Raw genomic sequence first — 14,283 nt, forward strand, 5'->3', positions numbered from 1 at the left:
GGAATTCAGCATTGTGATCATGTTTCTGGCCTTGTGGTTCACCCTCAACACGTTGCTATAATACTACAGCATGAGATTCCAGTTTAAACATCAAGTAGTTGCCCTGACACTGCCAAACAAACAAACACACTCCCCACGTTTCAGTTCTGAGATGTGTTGGATCCGGGATGGCATCCATGCTTGTCGTTGACTATCTGGGCTGGGAGTTTTCATTGAGAACCAGACAGAGATTCTATCCAGTTGGGTCTGAGCCTCTCTCTGTCAGTGCGATGTCTGTTCTCCAGACACACACACAGCCTGTTCTACATAGGGCTAATAAAACTTGATAACTTCTAATGTACCCCACACTAATTAACCACACACTGGCCGCCAGGCCAGCACAGGACACAGTCCAACACAAGGGATTCAATAACAATGTTTACAGCATGAAAACAAAATTCTACTTTCTTCTCACAGCTGGGAAGAGAATAAATTCTCAGTTTGTGGTGTGTAGTGTTGTGTTGTTGTGTGGTGTTGTGTATTACCTGTATGCTGTTGTCTATCTCTCTCAGGCTCCAGTATATAAACTTGATCAGGGACAGGGTACCAGAGGGGTCTGGTGATGCAGAGGACTGATGCAGCTGCTCAACCAACAGAGGCAAAACCTAGAGACAGGAGGTCAACAACAACACAATATAAACAACACATTATAAACTACAAAACACTGGATCAACACAAAGCCTGGGACATCATAACAAGATAAACACATCGCGTAATAAGCCAAAACGACCCCCTGGACAAGTCCAGTTCTCCCACCTTAGAGCACCTGTCGAGGAGAGAGACCACTGGTGATGTGTGCTGCTGACCCTGGGCTGTTCTGCTGTCTCCTGCTACTGGAGGAAACGTCTGTCTGTCTAGAATCCAATCCAATAGCAAAGCCAGCAGCCTGAGAGGGGTGGGACTTACACTACCCTGCAGAATGAGACAACCAGTTACCAGTATGGTTAGAGTCTGGCCATGCTAAATTGTGTGTTTTCCAAACAACCACATTGACAGGAAATTGGACTTTACAAGGTAGTTAGAAACAACCACCACCACTGTTGATTAGAATAATTACGGTACCAGTCTGTGAGTCTTCATCAGGGAGTATGTGTAGGTTTAGGGCTGCATTAGTTACAATCACAGTTAACACAGTAATAACACTAGTAGTTAGTACCCACCATTCCCAGTGGAAATGCCATATACACACCTTGGCTGGCTTGGAGGTGGCTTTTTTCTCAGGTTTAGAAGGTTTGGACTCAATGGCCTTCTGACAAACGTTCTCTCTCCCCTTCTGTGCCATTGAGTATTCATACTTCCTCTAGAGAGAGAGAGAATCACATGTAAATGAACAGACAGTATGTATAGGGGTTGAGGGTCTAAATAACACAGGTCTATTTTGCTTGTTGTGTGTCTTCTTACCTGAAGGTTCTCTAGCCGAGCCTGGACCTTCCTGAACTGGTTCTCCAGACGCTTGTTCTGCTCACTCAGCTCATTCAGCTGAACACAATACAATGATACAATACAAACAGTTAAACACTTTTATTCAGAGCAACTCACTACACAAAGTTCTAACTAAGTGATCAATCAGAACCAGCGCCCTTTCAGAAAGTATTCACAGTTTTGAGTCAATAACTATTCAACCTCTTTGTTATGGCAAGTCTAAATAAGATCAGGAGTAAATATCTGCTTAACAAGCCACATAATAAGCGGCATGGACTTACTCTGTATGCAATAATAGTGCTTTATTATTTATTTATTTAACTAGGCAAGAACAAATTCTTATTTAAAATGCAGCCTATCCCGGCCAAAAACAGACGACGCTAGGCCAATTGTGCGCTGTCCTATGGGACTCCAAATCACGACCAGTTGTGACGCAGTCCAGGATCGAACCAGGGTCTGTAGTGACGCCTCTAGCACTGAGATGCAGCGCCTTAGACCGCTGCGCCACTCGGGAGCAACATGATTGTTGACTCACTACCTCGTCTCTGTACCCCACACATACAATTATCTGTAAGGTCCCTCAGTTCGAGCAGTGAATTTCAAACACAGATTCAACCACAAAGACCAGGGAGGTTTTCCAATGCCTCACAAAGAAGGGCACCTATTGGTAGATGGGTAAAAAAAAAATCATGGTGAAGTTATTATTTACACTTTGGATGGTGTATACACCCAGTCAAAGATACAGGTGCCCTTTCTAACTCACTTGGCGAAGAGGAAGGAAACCGCTCAGGGATTTCACCATGAGGCCAATGGTGACTTTAAAACAGTTACAGAGTTTAATGGCTGTGATGAGAGAAAACTGAGGATGGATCAACAGCATTGTAGTTACTCCACGATACTAACCTAACAGTGAAAAAAAGGAAGCCTGTACGGAATAAAAAATATTCCAAAACATTTATCCTGTTTGCAACAAGGCACTACATTATTACTGCAAAAAGTGCAGCAAAGCAATTAACTTTGTGTCCTGAATACAAAGGGTTATGTTTGGGGCAAATCCAATACAACACATTACGGAGTATCACTCTACATATTTTCAAGCATAGTGGTGGCTGCATCATGTTATGGGTATGTTTGTAATCGTTAAGGACTGTAGAGTTTTCAGGATGAAAAAATTTACTGAATGGAACTAAGCACAGGCCAAATCCTAGCAGAAAACCTGGTTCAGTCTGCTTTCTACCAGACACTGGGAGACGAATTGCAGGACAATAACTAAAGGCCAAATCTATACTGGAGTAATATATATATATATATATATATACTGTACGCACGTCACACAGACATACATACCCACATACATAAATTTATATAAAAATACATACATATACTGTGCCTTTGGAGAGTATTCATGACACATGATCTTAGGTTAAAAGCAGCCAGCTGAATCAGATGCTTGCCTGTTTCTTCATGTTGTCATTGAGTTCCTTGATGGAGTTGAAGCTGGACTTTAACCTCTTGTTCTCTCTGGTTCTCTCGCTCAGCTGCTCCTGTAGCTGACTCACCTCCTCACTGCGGCTCTGACGGAATACAAACATTTTCAGAACTGCTCACACAACGCACTTTTCAAAAAACTGTGAAGAAGAGATCATATTCAACCTTGAGGGATTGCTGAAGATGTGTGTTTACCTCCTCTTGCTGTAGCAGTCTGTTCTCTCTGTCCTGGAGCTGGGCCGACCACTGCAGCTGGCTCAAACGTTCTGCCTGTAGTTGTTGGTAGATGTGCAGCATCTCCTGGTAAACCTGTCCCATCACTGAGGGGCAGGAGGGGGAGAGGACAGGGGAGGACTGCTTCTGCCTCACCCCTCTCTCCCCTTTCTCCCCCCTCACCTCCTCTTCTCTGGCCAGGCCTACGGTGGACTCAGTCTCTCGGGAGCCCAAGGTACGGGCTAGGCTGGAGGGCAGGGTCACATCTGAAACAGAAGAACTCATACACTGTTTTTTTGTCAAGTGTTTTCAGTTTGAAGAAAGCAGTATTGGTATGATTAATATGATTATTATTAATGTGAATATATTACATTTATTATCAACATAAAAACAATACATTATCTTGCTACATCTGTTGAGACATGCTGAACATAAGAAGACCCGACACACACCTGTCTCTGTGTAGTGGGTCTGTGTGTCCAGGAGAGGGCTGAAAATATAGTTCTCACTCAGGTCCTCCTCACTGTCATCCCGACTACAGTCACTGTACAACCTGGGTAAGCAGACAGGTACACGTCAGTGGCATATAGTAGCTTGGCCCCATCAATTATAACACAAGGTGTTGGTCTGACAGAAATGCCTGGAGAAAGACTGACCTGTCTGGAGGGTTGGTGACAGCCTGGAACAGCTCCTGTAAGGCTCTATTGTAACCGCTCATCTCCCTGGTGGTGCTGCGTCTAGACCTGGGGGACTTCACAACTCTCTGCTGCCCACCATGGTAGTGTCTTCCACTCAGCGCAGGTGCTTTCTGCTCTGTAGAGACCTGTCAAAAGGCAATAATGAGCTATAGCATGTTCAGTTACTGCAACGTACGTGCGTGCACAACCTAGTACTAGTAATAACAAGCCAACTAACGTTAGCTAACTATTTAGCTAACTAACTAAGTCGAGCTGGTTTGCTTCTTCTCTTGGTAACGACTCCGAGTGATCCAGCTAGCTAGCAAACACAGATAGCTAGCTGGAGCACTCGGGGTCGTTACCAAGGGAACAATCAAACCTGCTAGCTAGTTACTGTAAGCTAGCTAAATATTTAGCTAGTTTGCTTGTTAGCTATATACACATTACTAACCCGTTTCCTTTCCAGATATTTCATTTTCAGCCTCTCAACCGTAACGTCCAACTCGCTCCCTGACGATTCGTTGTTCATCTTGAGATTTCACACAGATGTATTGTTTTTCAACAAACGCCAAAAGCAGTCAACTTGTTGTCAGTTTGAATTATGTGCATTTTTCCTAAACCGGAAATGAAAAACCTACAAGTCTGCTGTCATCCTGAGGGCGGCGCCATTACACAATACATACATATACACATACCTATTCTGACGTTGTGCTCGTGTTGCAGTTTGAGGGACCGTCACTGCTGTTGTAGCCTTCTGTGCTCAGTGCTTGGATGAATCTATCAACCTGTTCAAGAACCTGTTCCACATTCTGTAAAATAATACATTCACATGCATATACTGTTAAGACCAGCTATTATTTGCCTCAGAATGATGTAAAATTGTATTAGTTCCTCACCCAGATGGTCTTTAAATGCATATAGGTTAACAGTGAGATATGATTCATACTGTATGAATCATAACATAACTCATCTTTAGACTGATATAGATACATAAATACCATCTGGGTGTGGAGGGAACCATAGTCTGAGGTAACAGAACCATCAGAGTGGAGGCACGTTCTGTTGGGGAGGCATCATCTGATGGAACTCTTCCATAACACCATGACTCCCCTCTTTCTGGCATCGTTTTCTTTTCAAGAGAACACACTGTATCAAATTAACATTTTCAAATCTTGTCATTGTGTTGTTTATTTCAAAAACAAATCTCCTTACATTTGCCCCACAAACATTACCCTCTGTACTTACGGTAAGAAAAGCATTCATACCATATTCTAAGTTTATGAGTGGGAGTTAAATAATCAGTATTCTAGCACCTCCTCTCTTAATGACACGCTTATTCGCCTGCTGTGCCTCTGGATCAAAACTCTCTGTGCTATGGGTGGAGGACAATGGTGGAGCAACTTTCTCAGCTCTCTTTAATCAGCTATAGAGATCTCTGTATTAACACAGAATATAAAGCACCCATATGATATATAACACAAAAGTTGCACTGTAGAAGTGGAATATCTAGCTTATTAACAACACTGATTGAGTATCATAACTTTAATCACTACTTTTGTAGCATCAACAAAAACAATGATCACAACAAATATTGTTTGGAGAATAAGTCAACTTTTGATATGTTATATTTCAGATATGTCTACTAGCTTGGGGAGGTTGGTAGTTATAGAACAGACAGAAACACCATGATCAGCTATTCTAAGACCTTGCAATGATCGAGGCTGATGGTTTAAGTCCAGAGTTTCATCCTACAGTTTAACCAGTTTCTGTCTGTTCATTTAAACATCATCCCTTCAATGTCATTAAACACCATCCCGACTACGACAGTAACCCAATCAAACATCAAGGAGATGATGACCTCATGGCTCTCTATAAATAGACTCTTATGGATCTGAGGTCCTCTTAACTTTCCTCCAAAGCTCAGCAATGTGCCAGTCCCATTAGACTGACCTGGCTGGAGTGTCCATTAGTCTTGGCAGAGTATTACAGGTAATTTCCTCCGGGTAAAGATTTAAAGTCTCTTGTGTTTATTCTGTTGATAGTCTCTGATCTCAGGCAGTCAGATGCTATCCCGGATTCAACACAACTCTGAACTGAATGGCGTGCACATGCTTGCGTGTGTGTGTGTGCGTGCATGTAACATTACAACAACCTAACATCGTTATTAACCTATAGAAGTACAAGATCGCCATCCCTGTGACCGGGTATGTGACTAAAGATTTACAGTGCCTTCAGAAAGTATTCACACCCCTGGACTTTTTCCACATTTTGTTGTATTACGAAGTGGGATTAAAATGGATTTCATTGTAATTTTTGGTCAATGATCTACCCAAAATACTCTGTGGTGGATAAAAAAAAAACACTTGTAAAAACTTTATAAAAAATAAAACACTCATATTTCTTGATTAGATAAGTATTCAACCCCCTTAGTTAATACTTGTTAGAATCAATCACCTTTGGCAGCGATTACAGCTGGGAGTCTTTCTGGGTCTCTTAAGAGCTTTCCACTCCTGAATTGTACAATATTTGCATTATTCTTCTTTTTCAATTCTTCACACTCTCAAGTTGGATGTTAGTCATTGGTAGACAGCCATTTTTAAGTCTTGAAATAGATTTTCAAGCAGATTTAAGTCAAAACTGTAACTAGGCCACTCAGGAACATTCAATATTGTCTTAGTAAGCAACTTCAGGACATCCAGTGCCTTCAGAAAGTATTCACACCCCTGACTTTATCCACATTTTGTTGTTTTACAGCCTGAATTTAGAATTGGTTAATATTAGATTTTGTGTGCATGGCCTGTACACAATACTGTCAAAGTTTAATTATGTTTTTAGAAATGTTTTTAAAAAAAAATAATAATTAAAAGCTAAACTGTTTTGAGTCAAAAAGTATATAACCTCTTTATTATGACAAGACAAAATAAGTTCAGGAGAAAAAAATATAATAATAATAAGTAAGTTGCATGGACTCACTCTGTGTACAATAAAGTGTTTATCGTGATTTTTGAATGACTACATCATCTCTGTACCCCACACATACAATTATCTATAATGTCCCTCAGTTGAGCAGTGAATTTCAAACACAGATTCAACCACAAAGACCAGGGTAGTTTTCCAATGTCTTGAAAAGAAGACTACCTATTAGTAGATGTGTAAAAAAGCAGACATCGAATATCCCTTTAAGAATGGCTTCCTTTTTTTCACCCTGTAAATTAGTTTACTATTGTGGAGTAACTACAATGTTGATCCATCCTCAGTTTTCTCCTATCACAGCCATTAAAGTTTCAATATGTACATTTTTGGGCGACCGACAAAATGCACATAGAAATGTGAGTTAGACGGTCATTCTCATTGAAAGCAAACGTAAGAAGCGGTAGATCTGTTCTGTGTTCTATTTCTATGCTTCTCGTTCTTAAGTATGGCTTTTGCGTCTTTTACTTTCAGTTATGTACACCAGCTTCAAACAGTTGAAAATACAATATTTTGGTTATTGTAAAGATTTTTCACAGCGGATTAGATGGTGCAATGATTCTCTACACTATAAACTGCTTGTTTTGTCAAACTGAAATTAGGCGAAGTATTAGAATTTTAGCAACCAGGAAATGGCGGAGTGATTTCTGAATATTGTACCTTTAAACTCTGTAACTGTTTTAAAGTCAGCATTGACCTCGTGGTGAAATCGTGGTTTTCTTCCTCTCCGGCAACTGAGTTAGGAAGGACGCCTGTATTTGTAGTATTTGTAATGAATAACTTCACTATGCTCAAATGGATATTCAATGTCGTTTTCTACCCATAGGTGCCCTTCTTTGCGAGACATTGGAAAACCTCACTGGTCTTTGTGGTTGAATCTGTGTTTGATATTCACTGTTTGACTTAGCGACCCTACAGATACTTGTATGTGTGAGGTACCTTTGTCTAAATTGGACTCCACCCTGCCTAAATAAAGGTTAAATAAAAAACAAATGTGTGTCCTCTCTGCCCGTGTCAGAGGCGAAGCCTACACCTGACCAGTCTCTGGAAGGCCTTCTTAAAGTCTTCGTTGAAGATAGTGTAGATGAGAGGGTTGATAAGGGAGTTGAGGTACCCCAGCCAGGTGAGGAAGTCAGCCAGCTCTATGGAGGTGTTGCAGGAGCCACACGTGTTGACGATCACCTCCTTCAGGAAGAAAGGCATCCAGCAGACCACGAAGGCCCCCAGTATCAGTCCTAACGTAGATGCAGCGCGTCGCTCCCTGGTCCCTGAGATACGCTGCCGTCTCAACCCACATTCACGCTCCCGCCTCGACTCGCTCTGGGGACTTTTTACGGCGATGCGCACGCGGTCTCCCTCCGTGGAGGGGTCTGAGTAGGACTTTTCCGGGGGGTTCAGGGTGTCTGGGCTCTGGGGGTCTCCATCAGTGGGGCAGGAGGGGAGGGTGGTTCCGTTGACCATGGAGGAGTGCTGGCTGGCTCTGCTGGCCCCCCTGCGGAGGTACAGAGTCTGAGCTGCTCTGTAGATCTTATAGTAGAGGATGAGGATGAGGAGCAGGGGAATATAGAAGGCCCCCAGGGTGGAGTAGAGGGTAAAGGCGATGTGGTGGTGCGTTATCAGACACTGGTCCTCCTCTGGCCCCCCACCATGGTTCCTCCACAGCAGAGGGGGAAGGGATATGAGGACGGACAGGAACCAGACGACGGCGACAGTGATGCCAGCTCGGAGGCCGGTGCGTTTGCGTGAGTACTCCACGGCGTCAGTGATGGCCCAGTAGCGGTCCAGAGCGATGGCTGCCAGGTGGAGGATGGAACAAGTGCAGCAGGTGATGTCAACACTCAGCCAAACATTACAGACAGCCTCACCCATCACCCAGCTTTCCCTGAGGATTCAGACAGAATATTGATAGGGATTATGTTTGTGACTGCACTTTATTATTATTTTGATCACAAACAGTATACTTTGATAACATGTCTTTTAAGCCGATATGGGCATCTGAAATGCTGTAAGACACTTTATGCTGCAAGACAAATCAAACAATTGTGCAATAATGAATCTTTGTAGCTACCTCTGTATGTAGAGGATGCTGAAGGGCATGACCAAGATGGCCACCAGCAGGTCCGTCACCGCCAGAGAGCAGATCAGGTAGTTGGCCGGATGATGTAACTTTCTGGTTACGATGATGGCTGTGATCACCAGGGAGTTGATAACCATTGTCATGACAGCGAGCAGGGACAGGGTGAGGGTGAGGATGATTTTACTTGGTGGGGTTATAGAACCCCCATCCCCCTCCTCACCCCCACCCAGGGAGAAGACCCCCTCTGTACAGTTAGACAAGTCCATCCTAGAGAGGAGAGGAGACAAGAGAAAGATAAGGTTCTGCACCAAGGCTAGCAGTATAGATGAACGATGCGTAAGAGTTTAAAAAGGTACTCACACTCAAACCATGTAGGACTTCAGATAGACCAGGCAGATGATTAATGAAGCGTAATCCTCCATAGCTGTATAAGCTGTGTGTACCTTTGTGATGTGTGTTTATTGGTGTGCCCTCTCCAGCAGTAACCTGTGTCAGTAGCTTCTTTCTGGTATCTCTGGACTCAACCAATATTTCACACAGACACCTGGAAAAAGAAAGGGAGGAAAGGAGGAGGAGAGAGAGAGAGAGAGAAACAGTCAGTGGAAAAATAATCACCAATGAGAGTCCAGCCGCTGATTTCATAACACCCACCCATCCATCCATCCACCCACCCCCACACACACACACACACACACGCCTGATGTGATCTCTGATCAAAGCCGTGACCATCATCACATGCACGCACGCACACAAACACACACAAGGTGCAATCACGGATCAAAGGCGGTACAATCTGCACAAAAGCAGACGCTCATCGGTGTATGTGTATACTTGTATCTCTGTACTCTAGTTACCACTTATTTTGAGTTGATCAGTTAAGAATTGAACGGGAATTCAGCATTGACCCTAAAGACACTCATGTTAATTTCCTTGTTCCATATGATGTTCTGTGCTTTATTGTCCATTTACATGGAAATTCATTTTGTGAAGCCAGCATACAAATACACAAAAAACAGTACACTATAATACATTCAATATGGAAAATACTGGAAACATAATAATTAATGCACATTTACACTGAGTGTACAAAACATTAGGAACACCTTCCTAATATTGAGTTGCACCCCGTTTTGCCCTCAGAACAGCCTTAATTCGTCAGGGCATGGACTCTACAAGGTGTTGAAAGCATTCCGCAGGGATGCTGGCCCATGTTGACTCCAATGATTCCCACAGTTATGTCAAATTGGGTGGATGTCGTTTGGTTGGTGGACCATTCTTCATAAACACTGAAAACTGTTGAGCGTGAAAAACCCACCAGTGTTGCAGTTTTTGACACACTCAAACCGGTGTGCCTGGTACCTACTACCATACCCTGTTCAAAGGCACTTCAATATTTTGTCTTGTCCATTCACCCTCTGATATCTCAATTGTCTCAAGACTTAAAAATCCTTCTTTACTTGTCTCTTCCTCTTCATCTACACTGATTGAAGTGGATTTAACAGGTAATATCAATAAGGGATCATATCTTTCACTTGGATACACATGGTCAGTCTGTTATGGAAAGAGCAGGTGTTCCTAATGATTTGTACACTAAGTGTAATTATCCAGTCTCTGCGGTCTACTGTCTGACCATGTACTGAGCCTACATCTGTTTGATGCTGTATATTTCTACAGTGAGCTGTGAGAAGTTGTCATAGAACAGTTGTCATAGCAACTCTGACTTTTTGTGAAGGACGGACTGAAGAAAAACACAACTCAAGTCAGATAAACTCACACATCATTAAATGCATGCACATGCACGCAAGTACGCACACAAACAGCTGTATAGACCTCTCTCCTGTCTGTAAGCATATCAGCTGTCTGTGAATCTACTCCTCCAGAGTTGACCCGAATATATAGAATACTTCTACTCATTTAAAGTCAAGGAACAGCATGCACTGTAATCTAGTAATGCACTGTATTTACGTATGAAGTGTTTCTCAACAGAGTGGTTCATTTAAACCTGTCAGCTTCAGTCTGTGTGTGTGTGTGTGTGTGTGTGTGTGTGTGTGTGTGTGTGTGTGTGTTTGTTGATTGACAGTCTTCGGTGAGGCAATCTTCCAGCAGCAGCAAAGGGAGAACCTGCGCCTCCTGCTGCATTCAAGTCTTTCACTTACAGTAATCATACAGTGGAGCACTGCTCAGTCAGAGAGCGATACATGTTTGTGGATGAGGTTTACAAAGCAGGAAATTATAGGGACCGATACCTGGTGCTGTGTAATTGGAATGTACCCATTTAAACGTCAATCTGTGGATTAAAGCGTTATGACTGGTAGAGTCACTGACATGTCCTTATGGAGATGCAAAACTGAGTGGGACTATTTTAACAGACTGCAGATTGAACTGGGATTTAAACAGACCTGTTTCAGCCAAGGCTTGGAGAATGCACCAGTCCCCTCCCTCTCCCTGCCCTCATCTGTCCATCCAACCATTCAAAACTGGAATAGACATAAAGCATCTGTCTGTCTGTCTGTAAGGGACAACCAACAGCCAACAAGAGACAATTGAGTCGGGTGCAAATATTAGGGGTTTTATTTTCTCAAACTTGACGTTGATTACAAAGTAAGTTCAACTGTTCTACCACCTCAAACATAGATACATATTTAACTGAGGTCTACACAGTAGAACAGGCACCACTCCACAGGTTAACAGAGGCCATAAGGTAAGCACACAGAATATAAAAGGGAATGGCAGGTAGGCTTTAAAGATACATATAAATGATCAAGCATCTATTCCAATTTTTTGTTGGATAAACATGATTTGAAGCATTAATATGATCATTAACATGATTAGTCATGCTGAGACCAAGGTCTTTTTACAGATGAGCCCTGTATAGACATCAATATACAAATCAATATTCAATAAAAGGTGTCTGTTTGATATTTGAAATGAAGACTGTGACCCAACTATGTTGGGTTATTATTTGTTTGGACATTAAATGTTTGGTGCAAAGGATAGGGATATTTAGCTGTGCTACGTGGCCATCACTATAGCTGCCTCTTCTTTTTAGTTGATCAAAAAAGGGGAAACTAAGTGCATTCAGCAGCTTTCATATGACCCTGAAGAAACTCATCATGCTGATTACCTTGTACGATACGATATACCTTATGGTCCGTTTACATGGAAGTTCATTTTGTGAAGACAGCATACAAATACACAAAAAACAATACACTATAATACATTCAATATGGAAAACACGGGAAAGATAATAATTACTTCACACAATTATCCAGTCTCTGCGGTCTACTGTCTGACCATGTACTGAGCCTACATCTGTTTGATGCTGTATAGTTGTATATTTCTACAGTCAGCTGTGAGAAACCATTTCAGGGTGCGATAGGTGGGATGCCATTACAGTACATTCCTTCTCCCATTCTGCAGGAAGGAATAAGAACAGTTGTCATAGAAACTCTGACATTCTATTTGTGAAGGATGGATAGAAGAAAAGCACAACTCAAGTCAGATAAACTCACATATCATTAAGTACACAAACACACACACACACACACACACACACACACACAGTGAAACGTTGCTAAAGCGGTGGATCGTCCCGAAACCTGCTGAGGGGAGGACAGCTCATAATAATGGCTGGAATGGATTAATGAAATGGTATCAAACACATGGTTTCCATTCCATGTATTCCTTTCCAGCCATGAGCCTGTCCTCCCCAATTAAGGTGCCACCAACCTCTTATGACAGTATTATAGTAATGCACTGTATTTATTACGTACAGTAACAGTCAAACGTTTGGACACACCTACTCATTCAAGGGTTTTTCTAAATGTTTTACTATTTTCTACATTGTAGAATAATAGTGAAGATATCAAAACTATGAAATAACACATATGGAATCATGTAGTAAGCAAAAAAAGTGTTACATCTAAATATATTTTAGATTCTTCAAAGTAGCCACCCTTTGCCTTGATGACAGCATTGCACACCAACTTCATGAGGAATGCTTTTCCAACAGTGTTGAAGGAGTTCCCATAAATGCTGAGCACATGTTGGCTGCTTTTCCTTCACTCTGCGGTCCAACTCATCCCAAACCATCTCAATTGGGTTGAGGTCAGGTGATTGTGGAGGCCAGGTCATCTGATGCAGCACTCCATCACTCTTTCTTGGTCAAATAGCCCTTACACAGCCTGGAGGTGTGTTGGGTCATTGTCCTGTTGAAAAACAAATGATAACGCAAACCAGATAGGATGGCGTATCGCTGCAGAATGCTGTGGTAGCCATGCTGGATAAGTGTGCCTTTTTCTAAATAAATCACACAGTGTCACCAGCAAAGCACCCCCACACCATCACACCTCCTCCATGCTTCTCAGTGGGAACCACACATGCGGAGATCATCTGTTCACCTACTCTGTGTCTCACAAAGACACAGCGGTTGGAACCAAACCAATCTTCCAGCAGCAGCAAAGGGATAACCTATGCCTCCTGCTGCCTTCAAGTCTTTCACTTACAGCAATCATACAGTGGAGCACTGCTCAGTCAGGGAGAGTGACACAATTCAGCATGAGGTTCAAAAGCAGGAAATTATAGGGCTGAGTGGCGTACTATATGGCCTTGCTTTTTTGTGATTATTTTGGCGTTTATCTTTACTTTTTTGCATTAAATGTTTTCACTATCTTTTCTTATGATCAACAAAATCTTTTGAACCTTAGATCAGCAGTTACTAAACTCAATTCCAGCCTCAACTCATCTACCCTGGGCTCTTTGTGTACCTCCAATCCAATCTTCGGCTACCCAAGAGGAAATGCCGGTGAAAAAGAGGCAGGAGAGCTGGTTTCCTGGTGAAACTAAGGTGAAGGGAAAACCGGCCACCCCTTCCCTCCATTCTATTGGCCAACACCGAGTCACTTGATAATAAGATGGATGACCTCCGATCACAGATTTGCTATCAATGGGACTCTCGTGACAGTAACATTCTCTGTTTTTCTGAAACATGGCTTTCGGACAAGAGAACCCACATGGCTATCCAACTTGATGGATTCTCCATTCTCCGAGCAGACAGGTCATTGGATTCAGGAAAATCCAGATGGGTAGGGGTATGTCTCGTCATCAACAACAGATGGTGAACAGACTCTAGCTCAGTAGAAGTCTCAACCTATTGTTCAGCCATCTTGGAATACCTGATGGTCAAATGCCAACTCTTCTACCTCCTGAGAGAGTTTATCGGTTACCGTGACTGCTGTGTAAATTCCACTTCAGGACAACAACAGCAACAACATATAGTTGGCATTTAACGAACTGTACGAGGCTATAAACAAGCAGGAAACCATGCACCTGGACGCTGCTTTTCTTTTTCCTGACGATTTTAAACATTTGCATAACTAAGACATTTGATGCCCAACT

The 14,283-nt window shown here is 42.4% G+C and overlaps 2 protein-coding genes across 2 annotated transcripts in view; both read right to left on the reverse strand.

Annotated features, from left to right (window-relative positions):
- Positions 1-4,491, reverse strand: part of LOC139406089 (coiled-coil domain-containing protein 138-like) — a 12,328-nt gene extending 7,837 nt beyond the window's left edge. Inside the window, exons 1-9 of the mRNA XM_071148556.1 lie at positions 4,291-4,491; positions 3,819-3,985; positions 3,615-3,715; positions 3,145-3,428; positions 2,916-3,035; positions 1,441-1,518; positions 1,229-1,339; positions 796-951; positions 525-644 (exon numbers count right to left, since the gene is read on the reverse strand). Of these exons, the coding sequence (XP_071004657.1) occupies positions 525-644; positions 796-951; positions 1,229-1,339; positions 1,441-1,518; positions 2,916-3,035; positions 3,145-3,428; positions 3,615-3,715; positions 3,819-3,985; positions 4,291-4,368 (1,215 nt within the window). The 5' untranslated portion in view covers positions 4,369-4,491. The remainder of the gene's footprint in view (positions 1-524; positions 645-795; positions 952-1,228; positions 1,340-1,440; positions 1,519-2,915; positions 3,036-3,144; positions 3,429-3,614; positions 3,716-3,818; positions 3,986-4,290) is intronic.
- Positions 4,492-7,786: 3,295 nt separating this feature from the next.
- Positions 7,787-9,152, reverse strand: LOC139406090 (5-hydroxytryptamine receptor 1F-like). Its single transcript, XM_071148557.1, has 2 exons — positions 8,878-9,152; positions 7,787-8,691 (listed from the first exon to the last, which is right to left on the reverse strand). Exons 1-2 carry the CDS (start codon positions 9,150-9,152, stop codon positions 7,824-7,826), a joined length of 1,143 nt encoding a protein of 380 aa, XP_071004658.1. The 3' UTR covers positions 7,787-7,823.
- Between the last annotated feature and the right edge of the window lie 5,131 nt (positions 9,153-14,283).

The sequence above is a fragment of the Oncorhynchus clarkii genome, chromosome 3 (genome assembly GCF_045791955.1).
Source record: "Oncorhynchus clarkii lewisi isolate Uvic-CL-2024 chromosome 3, UVic_Ocla_1.0, whole genome shotgun sequence".
In the NCBI taxonomy this organism is placed as follows: domain Eukaryota; kingdom Metazoa; phylum Chordata; class Actinopteri; order Salmoniformes; family Salmonidae; genus Oncorhynchus; species Oncorhynchus clarkii.

What these genes read in the sequence shown, in the direction of transcription:
- LOC139406090 (XM_071148557.1), bottom strand. Translation starts at nt 9,152, where the DNA reads ATGGACTTGTCTAACTGTACAGAGGGGGTCTTCTCCCTGGGTGGGGGT. An exon ending in AGCATCCTCTACATACAGAG is followed by an intron (nt 8,692 to 8,877) that starts GTAGCTACAAAG and finishes CTGAATCCTCAG; the next exon opens with GGAAAGCTGGGTGATGGGTG.